This window comes from Myxine glutinosa, chromosome 3 (genome assembly GCF_964187855.1).
Source record: "Myxine glutinosa chromosome 3, kmMyxGlut1.1, whole genome shotgun sequence".
Classification (NCBI taxonomy): Eukaryota; Metazoa; Chordata; class Myxini; order Myxiniformes; family Myxinidae; genus Myxine; species Myxine glutinosa.
The window spans coordinates 100132161-100148222 of NC_136263.1; the positions used below are offsets into that span (position 1 = coordinate 100132161).

At 43.3% G+C, this 16062-nt stretch overlaps 1 protein-coding gene across 1 annotated transcript in view; it reads left to right on the forward strand.

Moving 5' to 3' along the window:
- Positions 1–16062, forward strand: part of LOC137423330 (rod cGMP-specific 3',5'-cyclic phosphodiesterase subunit beta-like) — a 99162-nt gene that overhangs the window by 55089 nt on the left and 28011 nt on the right. The window contains exons 15-16 of the mRNA XM_068110359.2: positions 4219–4306; positions 8260–8360. Of these exons, the coding sequence (XP_067966460.2) occupies positions 4219–4306; positions 8260–8360 (189 nt within the window). The remainder of the gene's footprint in view (positions 1–4218; positions 4307–8259; positions 8361–16062) is intronic.

A 16062-nucleotide genomic window follows, 5' to 3' on the forward strand; every position in this document is an offset into this window, starting at 1 on the left:
ACTGAGTGCCGTTCTAGTTTCATCAATGACATTACTATCATTATCATCATCATCATCATAATCTCATCATCATTGTAATAGACCTTATAAAATTTCTCAGTTATCAGACAAGATGGATTCAAAATGTAGAGGTCATCTTATTCCAAATGTAAGAGTATTCTTTGAAGGACTTTTTTGGAGACAGAGAAATGTAAAGGGACAAACTCGTGCAATTGGAAATAAAAGGAACAATACAACAATGCATTGCTAATGATATAACGATATGGCGAGTGTCAGTCTATTGTCAATGAACAACTCAAACTCTAAGTTAATCAATTAAAAGTTGACAAAGTTTTACCAAGTGCCATGGGAAAAAGTAACCTTGACATTTTGGGCGTAAGTTCGTCGTTGGAGCAAGAGGAGTTTCATTCCCATGGCCATTAGTTAGCTCTCTGATAGCCATTTGGGGAATACAACTGGAAAAACGGTTGTTTTGAGGAAGGGGTCATGACCGAAGTGTCAGTGGTCCTTTTCTTCACACATAAAGGTTTTTTTCCCCCCACACAATTATCTAGGCTCCTAGAAGGCATAAAGGACGTTGGGCAGTAGGTTTACAAACTACCAAATGGTGAAGAGATGAGGTGGTGGACGTGCACAAGGGAAAAGAGGAATAACACAAAATGAACAACAAAAAGTCGGGAGAGGAACAGAACGGGAAATAATGAGATTGTGGGGAAAAAAATGTGGACAAACATGGGCGAGCGCTGAGATGATTGGCAGTTAATTTTTGGTAACGATGCAATGATTGGCAGCAAGTTTATGATAATAGGGATGATTGGCAGCACGTTTTTTGGTAACGAGGTAATGATTGGAAGCGAGTTTTTGATAATGATGTAATGATTGGCAGTGAGTTTTTGGTAGCTAACAAGCTAATGATTGGCAGTGAGTTTTGGGTAATGAGTTAATGATTGGCAGTGAATGTTTGGTAATGACGTAATGATGGGTAGTGATTTTTTGGTAATGAGGGAATGATTGGCAACGAGTTTTTGGTAACAAAGTAATGATTGGCAGCGAGGTTTTGGTAATGATGTAATGATTGGCAGCAATGTTTGGATAATGAGGTAATGATTGGCAGCGAGTTTTTGGTAACGAAGTAATGATTGGCAGTGGGGTTTGGGTAACGAGGTAAAAATTGGCAGTTTGGTAATGACGTAATGATGTGTAGCGATTTTTTTTTTTGGTAATGAGGTAATGATTGGCAGCGAGCCTATTGCAATGACAATGATGTAATGATTGGCAGCGAGCCTATTGCAATGCCAATGATTGGCAGTGAGTTTTTGGCAGTGTGGGAATGATTGGCAATGAGTTTTTGGTAACAAAGTAATGATTGGCAGCAAGGTTTTGGTAATAATGTAATGATTGGCAGCGAGGTTTGGATAACAAGGTAATGATTGGCAGCGAGTTTTTGGTAACTAAATAAGGATTGGCAGTGGAGTTTGGGTAACGAGGTAAAAATTGGCAGTGAGTTTTTGATAATGCCAATGATTGGCAGCGAGTTTTGGGCAACGAGGTAATGATTGGCAGCGAGTTTTGTTTGCATACAGTGTCCAGGTTCGTGATACGAGCTAGAACACAAAACTGATCAGTACCGTAGAAAGAGGAAAAAAACAATAGAAAGAGGGGGGAGAAAGAGGATGTGTGTTTGTGTTTGTGTGTGTGTGTGTGTATGTATGTATGTGTGTGTGTGTGTGTGTGTGTGTGTGTGTGTGTGTGTGTGTGTGTGTGTGTGTGTGTGTGTGTGTGTGTTGGTTGTTATTTCCTTTTGCGGGTTTCAGGAGGTGGAACAGAATCCTCCCAGCACCCAAAGTATCCATCTCCACTTCGGTAAGGGATCACGGTTCATGGACCAAGATGTTCAACTTTTACAGAGTTTGTTCCAAGGGCTCTTTTCAGGATCATCACCGAACCCCGGATTATCACTTATCACTCGTACAATTTCAATTATCACTAATACAATTTCGATGCTCTTCAGCTTCCAAGATCTTTTGACCTCATTTTTGAGGTTCTGGTATTTGGTCATTTTCTTGACTAGTACGCCCGCTCACGACGGGAGTGGCAAGAAGGGTCATTCCTCTTTGGGGTATATAGATTACAGTCGATCTATGGACGGATCTCAAGAACATTGGGTGTGTGTCCATTTACCAAGTTCCTTGTGGAGAGATCGCCAAGTGGTTTACGCATTCGAGCAAGCACTCCATTCAAAACCGTTAAGGAACGGCTGGTCTGGCAAGCGCTAGCTAGCTGCTTGGTAAATGAGCACAACCCGGGCATCCTCCCTTTCAGTTTCGTGTTAAACAGCAGGAGCGAGTTTCAAAAGTTTGCGACGAAAAACGCCACTGTAGTGGCAGGGTCATGTTATTTACCTGACATTTTTGGGGGATATAGATAGAGTGCAGTAGCTCTTCACTCAGTTCTGTGAGTAAAAATTTACCTCACTGATGTCAGGATTCCTCCAAAATTCTTTATTTAGTGTTATAAACAGCATTAGCGACTGTTAAAAAAGCTATTCATACGTGTTTGTGTTTTATAATATTTTTACTTCCGGTAGAGGTCGTTGCTCCAACGAAAACGCCATGATAAGCTATTTATAAATGTTGACTCGATGTTTGTTCAAGGAGGAAAACCCCTTGGGGAGGTTGGGATATTAATGGCACTAGCAATGGTACCCGCCCTATGGGCGGGGCTTCAATTGGGAAGCCCAAATGAAAAGGCAAAATATCAGAAATGGAAGGCTTTTTTTATTTTAAACGATTCATATAAACATCCGTTGAATCATATCACACGTAAATCATCAAAATCTAAACAGTACATGGCACCCATTTTGAAAAAAGATTGAATTCTGCAAAACGGAAGCGGCCGCTACACCTGTTTCTCAGTCGCTTTGCACACGCTGCCGTGTTACTTCGGAGCCGCTCGTTTATATAGGAAGAGTTCATCAGGAGTTGATCTACTCTCTCCTGGTACGTAGAATTTTATCAAAAGCCACATCACTGTTCATATCGGTAAATATTATTCCATCGTGTTTGGAAAAACTGGGAAATTGGAAAATTTGGAAAAATTGGAAAAACAATATGGACTATTGTACTCCCAGGGGTCCCAGGAATACCCACCCAAAATATCGTTGCGATCGGTTGGGCCGTTTTTGCGGTACCTTTGAACGGACAGACGGACATTTGTTGAATTATAGTAAGATTAATATTGTTTTGTAATAACATTAATATTATGCTATTATCGTTAGTTTTGTTGTTTGAAGCAGCCTTGGAAAAACGCCACGATAAAGCTAATTTAACACTGATATACACCTCAACATGCAGCCCCATTGACGACAATGGAGGGGAAAACCCGCTTGGGGGAATAAACCCCCTTGGGGAGGGGGGCAACTGAATGCGCTACAACCTTCATTGTGTCGTTACTTAGTCATCCTGTCAAGTTTGGTTGAGATTGGATGAGTAACGACGGAATATATTGGCGTCAAAAAATCATCAGACAGACAGACAGACACCAAATGGCATATTTTAGTATGATTTCTGCATTGTTTAGTCCAAAATCGCTGGGTACTAATATCTCAATCAGCAATGCTGTATTTTCCTTTTTGTTCCTGAGTACAATGTGTGGACGTGTGTGTGTGTGTGTGTGTGTGTGTGTGTGTGTGTGTGTGTGTGTGTGTGTGTTTGTGATTGTATGTGTTTGTGATTGTATGTGTTTGTGATTGTATGTGTTTGTGATTGTATGTGTTTGTGTGTGTTTGTGTGTTTGTGTATGTGTGAGGAGTGAGGTGTTTAGAGGAGAGTGGGGAAGGGGGGCGGGGAGAGGGGGCGGGGAGAGGGGGCGGGGAGGAGGAAAGAGGAGAGAGGGGTAGAGAGGAGTGAGTAGGGGTTGGAGAGGAGTGAGGAAGGAAGGAGGGAGGACATACACGCACACACACACACACACACTCGCAAGCGATTACAAAACCCCATCTACCCTGCGCAGGGTACGGCTGATGAAATAATAACGATGTCATATACTGTACTTTGCTTTTTTACAATAAATTTCATAAACATTGATATTTTGAAACATTTATAATCCATTTTTTACAATTATGATGTATGAAAATCAAATTTGCTTACATAATAATTCTCTGCGTATTTTATTGGTGATAATGAAAGTATTCTTTATCTTTGCTGTATTTCTTCGAAGGTCTCAATCTCCATTGGCGAAGCTGCATGGTACCTCCATCCTTGAAAGACACCACCTCGACTACAGCAAGACCTTGCTCACTGATGAGGTATTGATAGGATCAATGCTAAGTAAAAAGACAATTCCTTACACCAAGGCACTTAAGGCCAAACAGGGTATCCACCAATTACCGTTTCAAATTCAATCCGTAATAAAAAAAAGAAAGAAATGGGACATGTCGATGTGATTTTCTGCATATGGAAAAAACATTTCTCAAAGTTTTAGTGTCGAGATTTGTCAAGATCATTATTTATCATCATCAGTACACTTCGACATGAGTACGCCTTATCACAGGTAACATGTTGAAGGGATAATCAATCTCCTTCCAGGCCCGGTTTAGCATTCCTGGTTTTATGCGTTCAAATGCAGCCAGAATCCTCTTCCTCATATCCGCAATATCGGCTACGTCTGGCGAACGTGGTGGCCATAGAATGAGACGGTCATGCCCAATCCATACATCATTGAATTGTTCATTAAGGAAATTGCGCACTGTTGGACTCCAGTCTGATGTTGCACTCCAACACCAACAGTCTGGTATTGAATGGAATCTTCTGGAGGAGTAAATTAGAGTAATTCTAATATTAATAACCGACGTGATTTAGACCTCATTCGAAATACAAAGCACATCTCCACTCATGTTTAGCTTTGTCCTGAATTGCTTCAAGCACAGTCATCCTCAAAGCGGTCTGCCTCGACATGTACGGTTTGTGCCAGATGCGTTTGGGTTTGGAGTTGAACCGTTTGGAGTTGGCATTTGAAGTTGTTGTTTGGAGTTGGCGTGGGGTCGTAGACGTGACTAATACCTATTCTTGGGTAAAATGCCAGGGGCATAGAAAAGGCCCCTTTATATTAGGGTATGTGCCATGTGGCAAAGTATAGAAAATAAGGGGCATTCCATAGCTTCTAGAAAAGACGAAGCAATACAAAATAAGCGGCTTCCAAAAATATTGTGTGCATGCTGGACTACTCTTGTGTTCTAAGGAGGAACCTTTGCCTGCAAGTAATGCTCTAGAAAAGTTCATATAAAGGGGCGCCCTACATCTGGCAAATAAAATATATTTACTTCTTCATGCAGCTATATGAATCAAATTGGTGCCAATGAGCATGGAGAAAAGAAAGAAAACCACAGAATTGTCTGAGGAGGTCAGACACAAGATTGTAGCCAAACATGGACAATCTCAAGGCTACAAGTCCATCTCCAGAGACCTTGATGTTCCCGTGTCCACCATATGCAATGTTACCAGGAAGTTTAAGGCCCATGTCCCTGTCACCAACCTCCCTGGATGTGGCTGCAAGAGAAAACTTGATCAAAGATTGCAGCGAAGGATTGTTCGAATGGTGGAGAAAGCACCTCGATCAACTGCCAAACAGATTCAAGCTGACCTTCAGACACAAGGTACGACAGTTTCAACTCGCACCATCCGTCGCCAACTCAATGAAAGGGGGTTCCTTAGTAGGAGACCCAGAAGGACCCCACTGCTGAGAGAGAGACGTAAGAAAGCCCGACTGGAGTTTGCCAAAACACACCTGAACAAGTCAAAATCCTTCTGGGAGAATGTCCTGTGGACATATGAGAACAAATTAGAGCTTTTTTGTAAAGCACATCGTCTCTATGTTTACAGAAAACAAAACAAAGCCTTTCAAGTAAAGAACACCTTCGTACAGTCAAACATGGAGGAGGTTTAGTGATGTTTTGGGGTTGCTGTGCTACCTCTGGCACTGGGTGTCTTGAATGTGTGCATGGCGTCATGAAATCAGGAGATTACCAAGGCATTTTGGAGAGCAATGTTCAACCCAGTGTCAGAAAGCTGGATCTCCGTCGAAGGTCATGGGTCTTGCAGCAGGACAATGACCCCAAACACAATTTAAAAATACCCAGGAATGGTTCAAGACAAAACGCTGGACTGTTCTGAAGTGGCCAGCAATGAGTCCAGATATAAATCCCATTGAACACCTGTGGGGAGATCTGAAAACGGCAGTTGGGAGAAGGCACCCTTCAAATCTGGGAGAACTGGAGCAGTTTGCACAAGAAGAGTGGGCCAAACTGCCAGTAGAGAGGTGTCGGAAGCTCATTCATGGCTATAGGAAGTGCTTGTCTGCAGTTATTTTGTCCAATTATGGGGGTTTTTGGGGGGGTTTTTTGTATACAAGATCGAGGATCGTGTAAGAGCTAACATTAATGCCAAAATTAAAAAAACGGCACACAAGACATATTAAAGGGAGCAAGAGACAAGATGGGGAGAGAGGGGGAAGCACATAAGTACAACATTTGAGAGCAGGGACATCGTGAGATCTGTGGGAGGGAGAGGGCTTGGGGGAGGAGGCATGGGAATGGGGTGGGGGGTCGGAGAGGTAAAAACAACATGGACACAGCTCGGACTTCCAGGAAAGAAGTCGGTATTTTAGAAAAGTGGATCTGGGGTGAATTAACAGGGGTAGAAAAGATCAAGGTTTTGGATGTGGGAAGATAAGAGATGGTGGTGAACAGTTGTTTTGAAGACCTGGAGGGAGGAGTGGGATTGAAGAGAGTGAGGTAGTTTGTTCCAGAGGCGGGAGAAAAGAGGAATGAAAGAGTGGAGGTGAATAGAGAGTCTTGATTTTGGCAGTTTCATCATAAGAAGCTTGCTGGCAGATCTTGTGTGACCTGTAGGAATATTTGGGGGACAGAGCACAGAGAGAGATGGGGGAGCAAGGCCGGAGAGGAGTCGGTAGAAGACAGAAAGACCACCAACCTGCCTGCGGTGAGTGAGTGAAAGGCTGTCAGAGTTCGCTTCATCAACCAAATATTAAGTCGAGGGTGTCAATAATTTAGTCAATGTCATTTCTTTTTATTTTCTGATTTAAAAGGAGATATTAAGTTCTGAATAAAAAAAAACCAAAGGTTCTGTAATAACAGTGAAATAAAGAATTGTGGAGACCAAATACTTTTGTCAATTTCAACTTTTTAAAAGATAAAATTGTGAGTTATTTGAAAAAAGTGCAAGGGTGCCAATATTTTTGGCCACGTCTGTATGTATTCCTCTCTCAGCTGCCCTTGTGGTTGCTGCAGTAGGCTCCTCACAGCCTTTTTGCACCAGCTGGTGTTTTGGATGCTGGCTCTCAGGAGACCCTAACTCAGCAATGTGCTTCCCGCACACTGGCTGATGCCATGGAAAATGACTCCCCGAGTTCCTCTCCCAGCTGTGCTTGCATCTGCGAGCATCACAGATCTCGTTGCAGACTTGCACTGGCCAGCATCACTGGCTTCCATAATTCCCTCGAAGAGATGAGCTTTCTGCTACTTGCTTCATGCAATCCATGTTAGACTTGCATCTCACTGGTAGTGAATAGCGCCAAGGTCACTATGCTGACCATGAGTAACTTATTCAAATGTGCTTGCCACCTCGTGCTTCACTCCTCACCGACTTGCGCTTCCCAATTCTTACCATCAAAATCAAGGATGCCCGTTCCAAATTTCAGAAGTCATCTTTCTGCCTCTGGCTTTCCACAGCACCAAGCGGACTTGCACGGCACCTGCTCCTTCGCAGACAGGGGTCATGGTAAATCCTCCTGTCTTGCCAAACTCTCCTGGTACTCCCTCTTGCTTTGCCTGCTGTGTTTATATACCTGTGCTGGCTATCATCTTGTGCCCCACTTTCTCCTCCAGCCTTTTGCCTTTCACCACGAGAGCTTGCACTAAGTGACCCCTTCCGGCTTTTGGCTCCTCCGGCCACCTGCACTCGCTTTACCTCACAGCGCTGCCCTCTGCTAGACTTTGCTTGCTCAAGTTCTCATGATCGATCAGGCCATCCTTCCAACCGGGTGCTGATACTACACCGATAACTATTAGGGTAGATTTTAGAAGGGAAAGTGTAATTCAAATAAAGGCATTAATGGTTCATTTGGATTATGTTTTACCTGTGTATTTTGTCCTCACTGTCACTTAAATTATCTTATTTCGCAAGATAGCAGCCAGCCTTCATCACAAATACCAACCACCTTTTTAACATGTTTCTCATGCAGAGTATCAACATTTTTCAAAACCTCAACCGACGCCAATACGATAACGTAATTCGTCTCATGGAGATCGCCATCATTGCCACGGACTTGGCACTATATTTCAAGTAAGCAGGTGCTTGTGTCTGGATTTCCTTTAAACTTTAACATAATTGTATTGGACTATTGGAGCGCATTAAAAATGTTGGAATATTGGCAAAATCACTGTATAATGCATGATCTTTTGTATTACCTTCTGTTCTGAACAAATAAAATACTGTAAAGCAATGGATACACTGGATATATATACAGACTTGGCATTTAATATGGAATTTTTTTTTTTATGGGGGTGAACTTACTTTTCAAGATGTCTTAGAACCAAAAGTTCATTGGAATTATGTTGAAATTATTTTAGATTTTGTTGATGTGACCTTTAAAAGAAACAAAAACCACATTTGACATTTCGAAACAAATAAATTGATCCTTGAAAGTGATGAAAACTGATATTGAACTCAATTCATGGACAGTACTGTGTTAAACTTCTGTACGTTTTCCAGAAGTATCTCTTTATTTTGCACATTAGCCAAATTTTTTTTTTAAACAAAAACAAAAGTTAAATTACGACTGGGATTACGGACAGTAAAATTACAGTTCAGTACTTCGTGTAACCCCCACGAGCATTCAGGAGAGCACGTACACGTCGAGGCATGCTGTTCACGAGATTTGCCAAGGTTTGGACAGGAATCGCTTGCCATGGAGTGACAATAGCCTGCTGCAATTCACGCACAGAGGTCGGCTGCTGCTCCAAGTGGTCGATTTGACGCATTAATTCTGCCCACAAGTTCTCTTTCGGATTAATATCCGGGGACATGGCAGGCCACTCCATATGCTCTACACCACGGTCAGCAAGAAAGTGTTGGATCATGCGAGGACGATGAGGCCGTGCATTGTCATCTTGGAAGACAAAGTTTCCTCGAAAGGCTGCACGAGCAAATGGAAGCAATGTTTCTTCCAGAATGACACTGTACTTGAACTGGTTCAGGTTTCCATTCAGAACAACCAGGTCAGTTTTGCCCCCTGCATGAAAAGCAGCCTAAACGGTCACCCCACCACCTCCAGCTTGGACTCTTGGCACTATACAATCTTTGTTGTAGGCTTCATGCACTTGCCTGCACACTCGGATGCGGCCATCTTGACGATAGACCAGAAATCTAGACTCGTCACTGAAGATCACGTGATTCCAGTGTCCTGGCTGCCATTGACGGTGCTCTCTGGCCCACTGCAATCGGCGCTGGCGGTGTTGCCTGGTCAGGCGTGGCTTTCTCAGGGGATGCCTGGCACGATAGCCTGCTTGAACCAGTCGTTGGTTGACTAGCCTTCTGGATACAGGCACATTTGTCAGTTGCTGCCACTCAGCCCTAAGCCGATTAGCTGACTTGGTACGGCCATTGCGGACTAACCGGTGCAGCTGGCGATCATCCCTCCTTGTGGTTCTGCGGGGACGTCCTGGCCTTGGTATTGGAGTAGGGACACCCCTCTGAGCATTTCGTTTCAGGATCTTTGAGACCTGACCTTGAGTGATGCCATACTACCGAGCAATAGCACGCTGTTTCATGCCGTAATTTCGTAAAGCCACCACTCCATGACAAACACATTGTCGAGTTGAAGGACCATCTCCAGAGGAAGCGGCAATAACTTTTGGAGACGTGCAGCAGTTGTTTTCCACTAATACAGAACGCAACAACCCTTGTATACCCGACTGTGAAGCCAATCATCAAATGCACCTGTCCGTACATTTTGCCACGCCACCTGTGATATAATCCTGTTGTTGACTTCTAGGTGCGAAAGACAATCAGTGACATGGTTCTTTCAACAAAGACATCACTGAAGCGTAAAAGAAACTCACCAGATTGATATACTGAGTTCAGAAAGTAAACGCAAGTCAAGAAAAAAAAAAAATTCCATATTAAATGCTAAGTCTGTATATATATATATATATATATATATATATATATATATATATATATATATATATATACATACATATATATATATATATATATGTATATATATATATATATATATATATATCTATCTATCTATAATTCCAGTAATCTCTGTCTGTACGTTTGTACGTTTGTACGTCTGTTTGTCTGTGACCGCTGTTTCTCGACAACCACGGGTCCGATATACTTTTAACTTGCCAGGTATATTGCTGGGGACCCGAGGATGTGCCTTTTCAAGGTTTCATATTAATCGGACAATTACTTACCGAGCTATGTCCAAAAAACGATTCAACCAATCAGAGAGCAGCGAACGATCGCGTGTGCCGAACGTGGCGGACACACTCTGCCTCGGATGGCACATTTGAGAGCGTATTCATTTATTTCACGTTTGCAAACTATGTTGGCGTTAAACGATGTTTTAAAACTAATAAAACCGAATTTGCGATTCATTCGCTTTCCTGCGCGTTTGTGCACGCGATGGCGATTTCTTTACCAAACTCCGGAAGCCGTTCGCTTTGGACCAAACCATTGCATGTAAATAGAGGGGGGGGGGGTTGTCACCGTACTCGCAAGCCGTTCGCTTTGGACCAAACCATTTCATGTAAATAGAGGGGGGGGGGGATATAATTTTATATATATATATAGTACGGGCATGCCCTAGTATATATAAAACACAGTTTGTGTGTGTGTGTGAGTGTGTAATGTTACCGATAGACTCCTAAACGGAGAGGCTCACGTGCTTTATATTTGGCATGGACATGGCCATTGAGCCTGGGAAGAACATGGCCGACCTAAAAAAAATTATTTCATAATATTTTTTTTACCATATTTTTACCTCAGCGCATTTCAGCGACGAATATTATACACGGAATCTGAGCCGGTAGCAGAGGAGCGCGCTGATTCGCTCAGAGCGATCACGTGATGTTCCTTGCCGCCATAAACTCACAGCAAGTAGCATAGATTTTAGCATGATTAGCATTTAGCATGATTTAGCATGATTTAGCAGAGATAGTAGCATGTTTCACATAGATTTTTTTTCAGCGAGGAATATTATACACGGAATCTGAGCCGGTGGCAGAGCAGTGCGCTGATTCGCTCGGGAGCGATCACGTGATGTTCCATCCCCGCCGCCAAACCATTGAACATAAAACACAGTTTGTGTGTGTGTAATGTAATGTTACCTCCCCTCCCCTCCCCCCTCTGTCCTCCCCTCCCCCCTCCATCCTCCCCTTCCCCCCCTTCCCCTCTCCCCTCTCCCTCCCCTCCCCCATCCACCCTCCCCTCCCCCCTCCATCCTCCCCTTCCCCCCCTTCCCCTTCCCCCTCCCTTCCCCCTCCACCCTACCCCTTCCCTTCCCCCTCCACCCTACCCTCTCCCCTTTCCCCCTCCCCTCCCCCTTCCTCCCCTCCCCCTCCCCCTCCCTCCCCCTCCTCTCCCCTCCCCCCTCTTCCTCCCCCTCCCCTCCCCCTCCTCCTCCCCTTCCCCCACCTCCCCCTCCCTCCCCTCCCCCCACCCCTCCCCCCTCCCTCCTCTTCTCCCCTCCCCCCTCTCCTCCCCTCCCCCCGTTCCCCTCCCCTTCCCCCTCCCCCTCACCCTCCCCTCAATGCCGGGTACTTCTGATAGTACATATATAAATATATATATATATATATATACTAGCTTGGCTTGGCTCGCTGCGCTCGCCTCACCAAGCGTCGTTACTGAGGAACGGGCTTATTTTAGCTGAGGATAATGACTGTACCTGAGTTGCTGTGTTGTCATGATTTACACCAATCATAATATAGACAATTATTTTGCACAAATTTATTTGTCGTGTTTGTGATACTACATTTTTATGAGCAATTTAGGTTGAAGATTTAGGTTGAAAAAATGTATAAAATTAAAAAAGAACCCCTCAGCACATACATATGGGAGGGGTAGGGGCAGACGGGAAGTTTTGGATGATTACACCTCACCACCACGTAATTCAAAACACCTCACCACCACATAATTCAAAACACCTCACCACCACGTAATTCAAAACACCTTACCACCATGGAAATCAAAACACATCACCACCACGTAATTCAAAACACCTCACCACCACATAATTTAAAACACCTCACCACCACGTAATTCAAAACACCTTACCACCATGTAAATCAAAACACATCACCACCACGTAATTCAAAACACCTCACCACCACGTAATTTAAAACACCTCACCACGACGTAATTCAAAACACCTTACCACCACGTAATTCAAAACACCTCACCACCACGTAATTCAAAACACCACACCACCACATAATTCAAAACACATCACCACCACGTAATTCAAAACACCTCACCACCACATAATTTAAAACACCTCACCACCACGTAATTCAAAACACCTTACCACCACATAATTCAAAACACCTCACCACCACGTAATTCAAAACACCTCACCACCACATAATTTAAAACACCTCACCACGACGTAATTCAAAACACCTTACCACCACGTAATTCAAAACACCTCACCACCACGTAATTCAAAACACCACACCACCACATAATTTAAAACACCTCACCACCACGTAATTCAAAACACCTTACCACCATGTAATTCAAAACACCTCACCACCACATAATTAAAAAAACCTCACCACCAAGTAATTCAAAACACCTCATCACCAACTAATTCAAAACACCTCACCTCCCCCCTCCATCCTCCCCTTCCCCCTCCCTTCCCCCTCCACCCTAACCCCTCCCTTCCCCCTACACCCTACCCCCCTCCACTTTCCCCCCTCCCCTTCCCCCCTTACCCTCCCCCTTCCACCCTTACCCTCCTCCTTCCCCCACCTCCCCCTTCCCTCCCCCTCCTCCCCCTCCCCTCCCCCTCCTCTCCCCTCCCCCTCCCCTCCCCCCTCCCTCCCCTCCCTCCTCTTCTCCCCTCCCCCCTCTCCTCCCCTCCCCCCCGTTCCCCTCCCCTTCCCCCTCCCCCTCCCCCTCCCCTCAATGCCGGGTACTTCTGATAGTACATATATATATATACTAGCTTGGCTTGGCTCGCTGCGCTCGCCTCACCAAGCGTCGTTACTGAGGAACGGGCTTATTTTAGCTGAGGATAATGACTGTACCTGAGTTGCTGTGTTGTCATGATTTACACCAATCATAATACAAACAATTATTTTGCACAAATTTATTTGTCGTGCTTGTGATATTACATTTTTATAAGCAATTTAGGTTGAAGATTTAGGTTGAAAAAATGTATAAAATTAAAAAAAGAACCCCTCAGCACATACATATGGGAGGGGTAGGGGCAGACGGGAAGTTTGGGATGATTACACCTCACCACCACGTAATTCAAAACACCTCACCACCACATAATTCAAAACACCGCACCACCACGTAATTCAAAACACCTCACCACCACATAATTCAAAACACCGCACCACCAAGTAATTCAAAACACCTCACCACCACATAATTCAAAACACCGCACCACCAAGTAATTCAAAACACCTTACCACCATGGAAATCAAAACACATCACCACCACGTAATTCAAAACACCTCACCACCACATAATTTAAAACACCTCACCACCACGTAATTCAAAACACCTTACCACCACGTAATTCAAAACACCTCACCACCACATAATTCAAAACACCTCACCACCACGTAATTCAAAACACCTTACCACCATGGAAATCAAAACACATCACCACCACGTAATTCAAAACACCTCACCACCACATAATTTAAAACACCTCACCACCACATAATTCAAAACACCTTACCACCATGTAAATCAAAACACATCACCACCACGTAATTCAAAACACCTCACCACCACATAATTTAAAACACCTCACCACCACGTAATTCAAAACACCTTACCACCACGTAATTCAAAACACCTCACCACCACGTAATTCAAAACACCTCACCACCACATAATTTAAAACACCTCACCACGACGTAATTCAAAACACCGCACCACCACGTAATTCAAAACACCTCACCACCACATAATTCAAAACACCTCACCACGACGTAATTCAAAACACCGCACCACCACGTAATTCAAAACACCTCACCACCACGTAATTCAAAACACCTCACCACCACATAATTTAAAACACCTCACCACCACATAATTCAAAACACCGCACCACCACGTAATTCAAAACACCTCACCACCACATAATTCAAAACACCGCACCACCAAGTAATTCAAAACACCTCACCACCACATAATTCAAAACACCGCACCACCAAGTAATTCAAAACACCTTACCACCATGGAAATCAAAACACATCACCACCACGTAATTCAAAACACCTCACCACCACATAATTTAAAACACCTCACCACCACGTAATTCAAAACACCTTACCACCACGTAATTCAAAACACCTCACCACCACATAATTCAAAACACCTCACCACCACGTAATTCAAAACACCTTACCACCATGGAAATCAAAACACATCACCACCACGTAATTCAAAACACCTCACCACCACATAATTTAAAACACCTCACCACCACATAATTCAAAACACCTTACCACCATGTAAATCAAAACACATCACCACCACGTAATTCAAAACACCTCACCACCACATAATTTAAAACACCTCACCACCACGTAATTCAAAACACCTTACCACCACGTAATTCAAAACACACGTAATTCAAAACACCTCACCACCACGTAATTCAAAACACCTCACCACCACATAATTTAAAACACCTCACCACGACGTAATTCAAAACACCTTACCACCACGTAATTCAAAACACCTCACCACCACGTAATTCAAAACACCTCACCACCACATAATTTAAAACACCTCACCACCACGTAATTCAAAACACCTTACCACCATGTAATTCAAAACACCTCACCACGACGTAATTCAAAACACTTCATCACCAACTAATTCAAAACACCTCACCCCCCACATAATTAAAAACACCTCACCATTACGTAATTCAAAACACCTCACCACCACATGATTTAAAAACACCTCACCACCACGTCATTTAAAAACACCTCACCACCACATAATTCAAAATACCTCACCACCACGTGATTCAAAACCACCACAACGTTATTAAAAACACTTCACAACCACGGAAACAAAGGTTTGAGGGAGTCGTTAAGTGACTACACAGACACTGCCCAGATGTGTAGATATGTAGATAAATGACTGTACCCGAGTTGCCGTTTTGTCATGGTTTAAACCAATCATAATTCAAACAATTATTTTGCACAAATGTATTTGTAATATACGTGATATCACATTTTATAAACAATTGAAATTGAAAAAAATTATTTTCCGAAAAGATTCCCCCCCAAAAAAAAAGAAATTTGGAAAATTTTTCAAACAAAATACCCTTAAGACATACCGACGGGAGAGATATGTGCATACCAGAAGTTTGGTACGATTTCACAAAAGTTTGAGGGAGTAGTTCAGTGACAAGACAAGACAAGACAACACAAGACAAGACAGACACTGCACAGATATACAGTATATAGATGCGATTAGGGGTCTTATACCAAACCACAAAAATATATAAATAAACCAAAAATCATTACCCCTTATTGGCAATAATGATGTAATGTTTGAATTTTGTTTTGCAGGAAGCGAACCATGTTTCAGAAGATTGTCGAGCAGTGTGAACAGTTGGAGACCGAGGCCGATGCGGTGAAATACATTACATCTGATCCACGAAGAAAGAGATAATCATGTAAATAAATAATCATGTGAAAGTATGTTATTTATTGTTGTCTGCTCGTGGGAAGAGTTAAACTGCTTCATGGGAGCGTGACCTTTCAGGGCT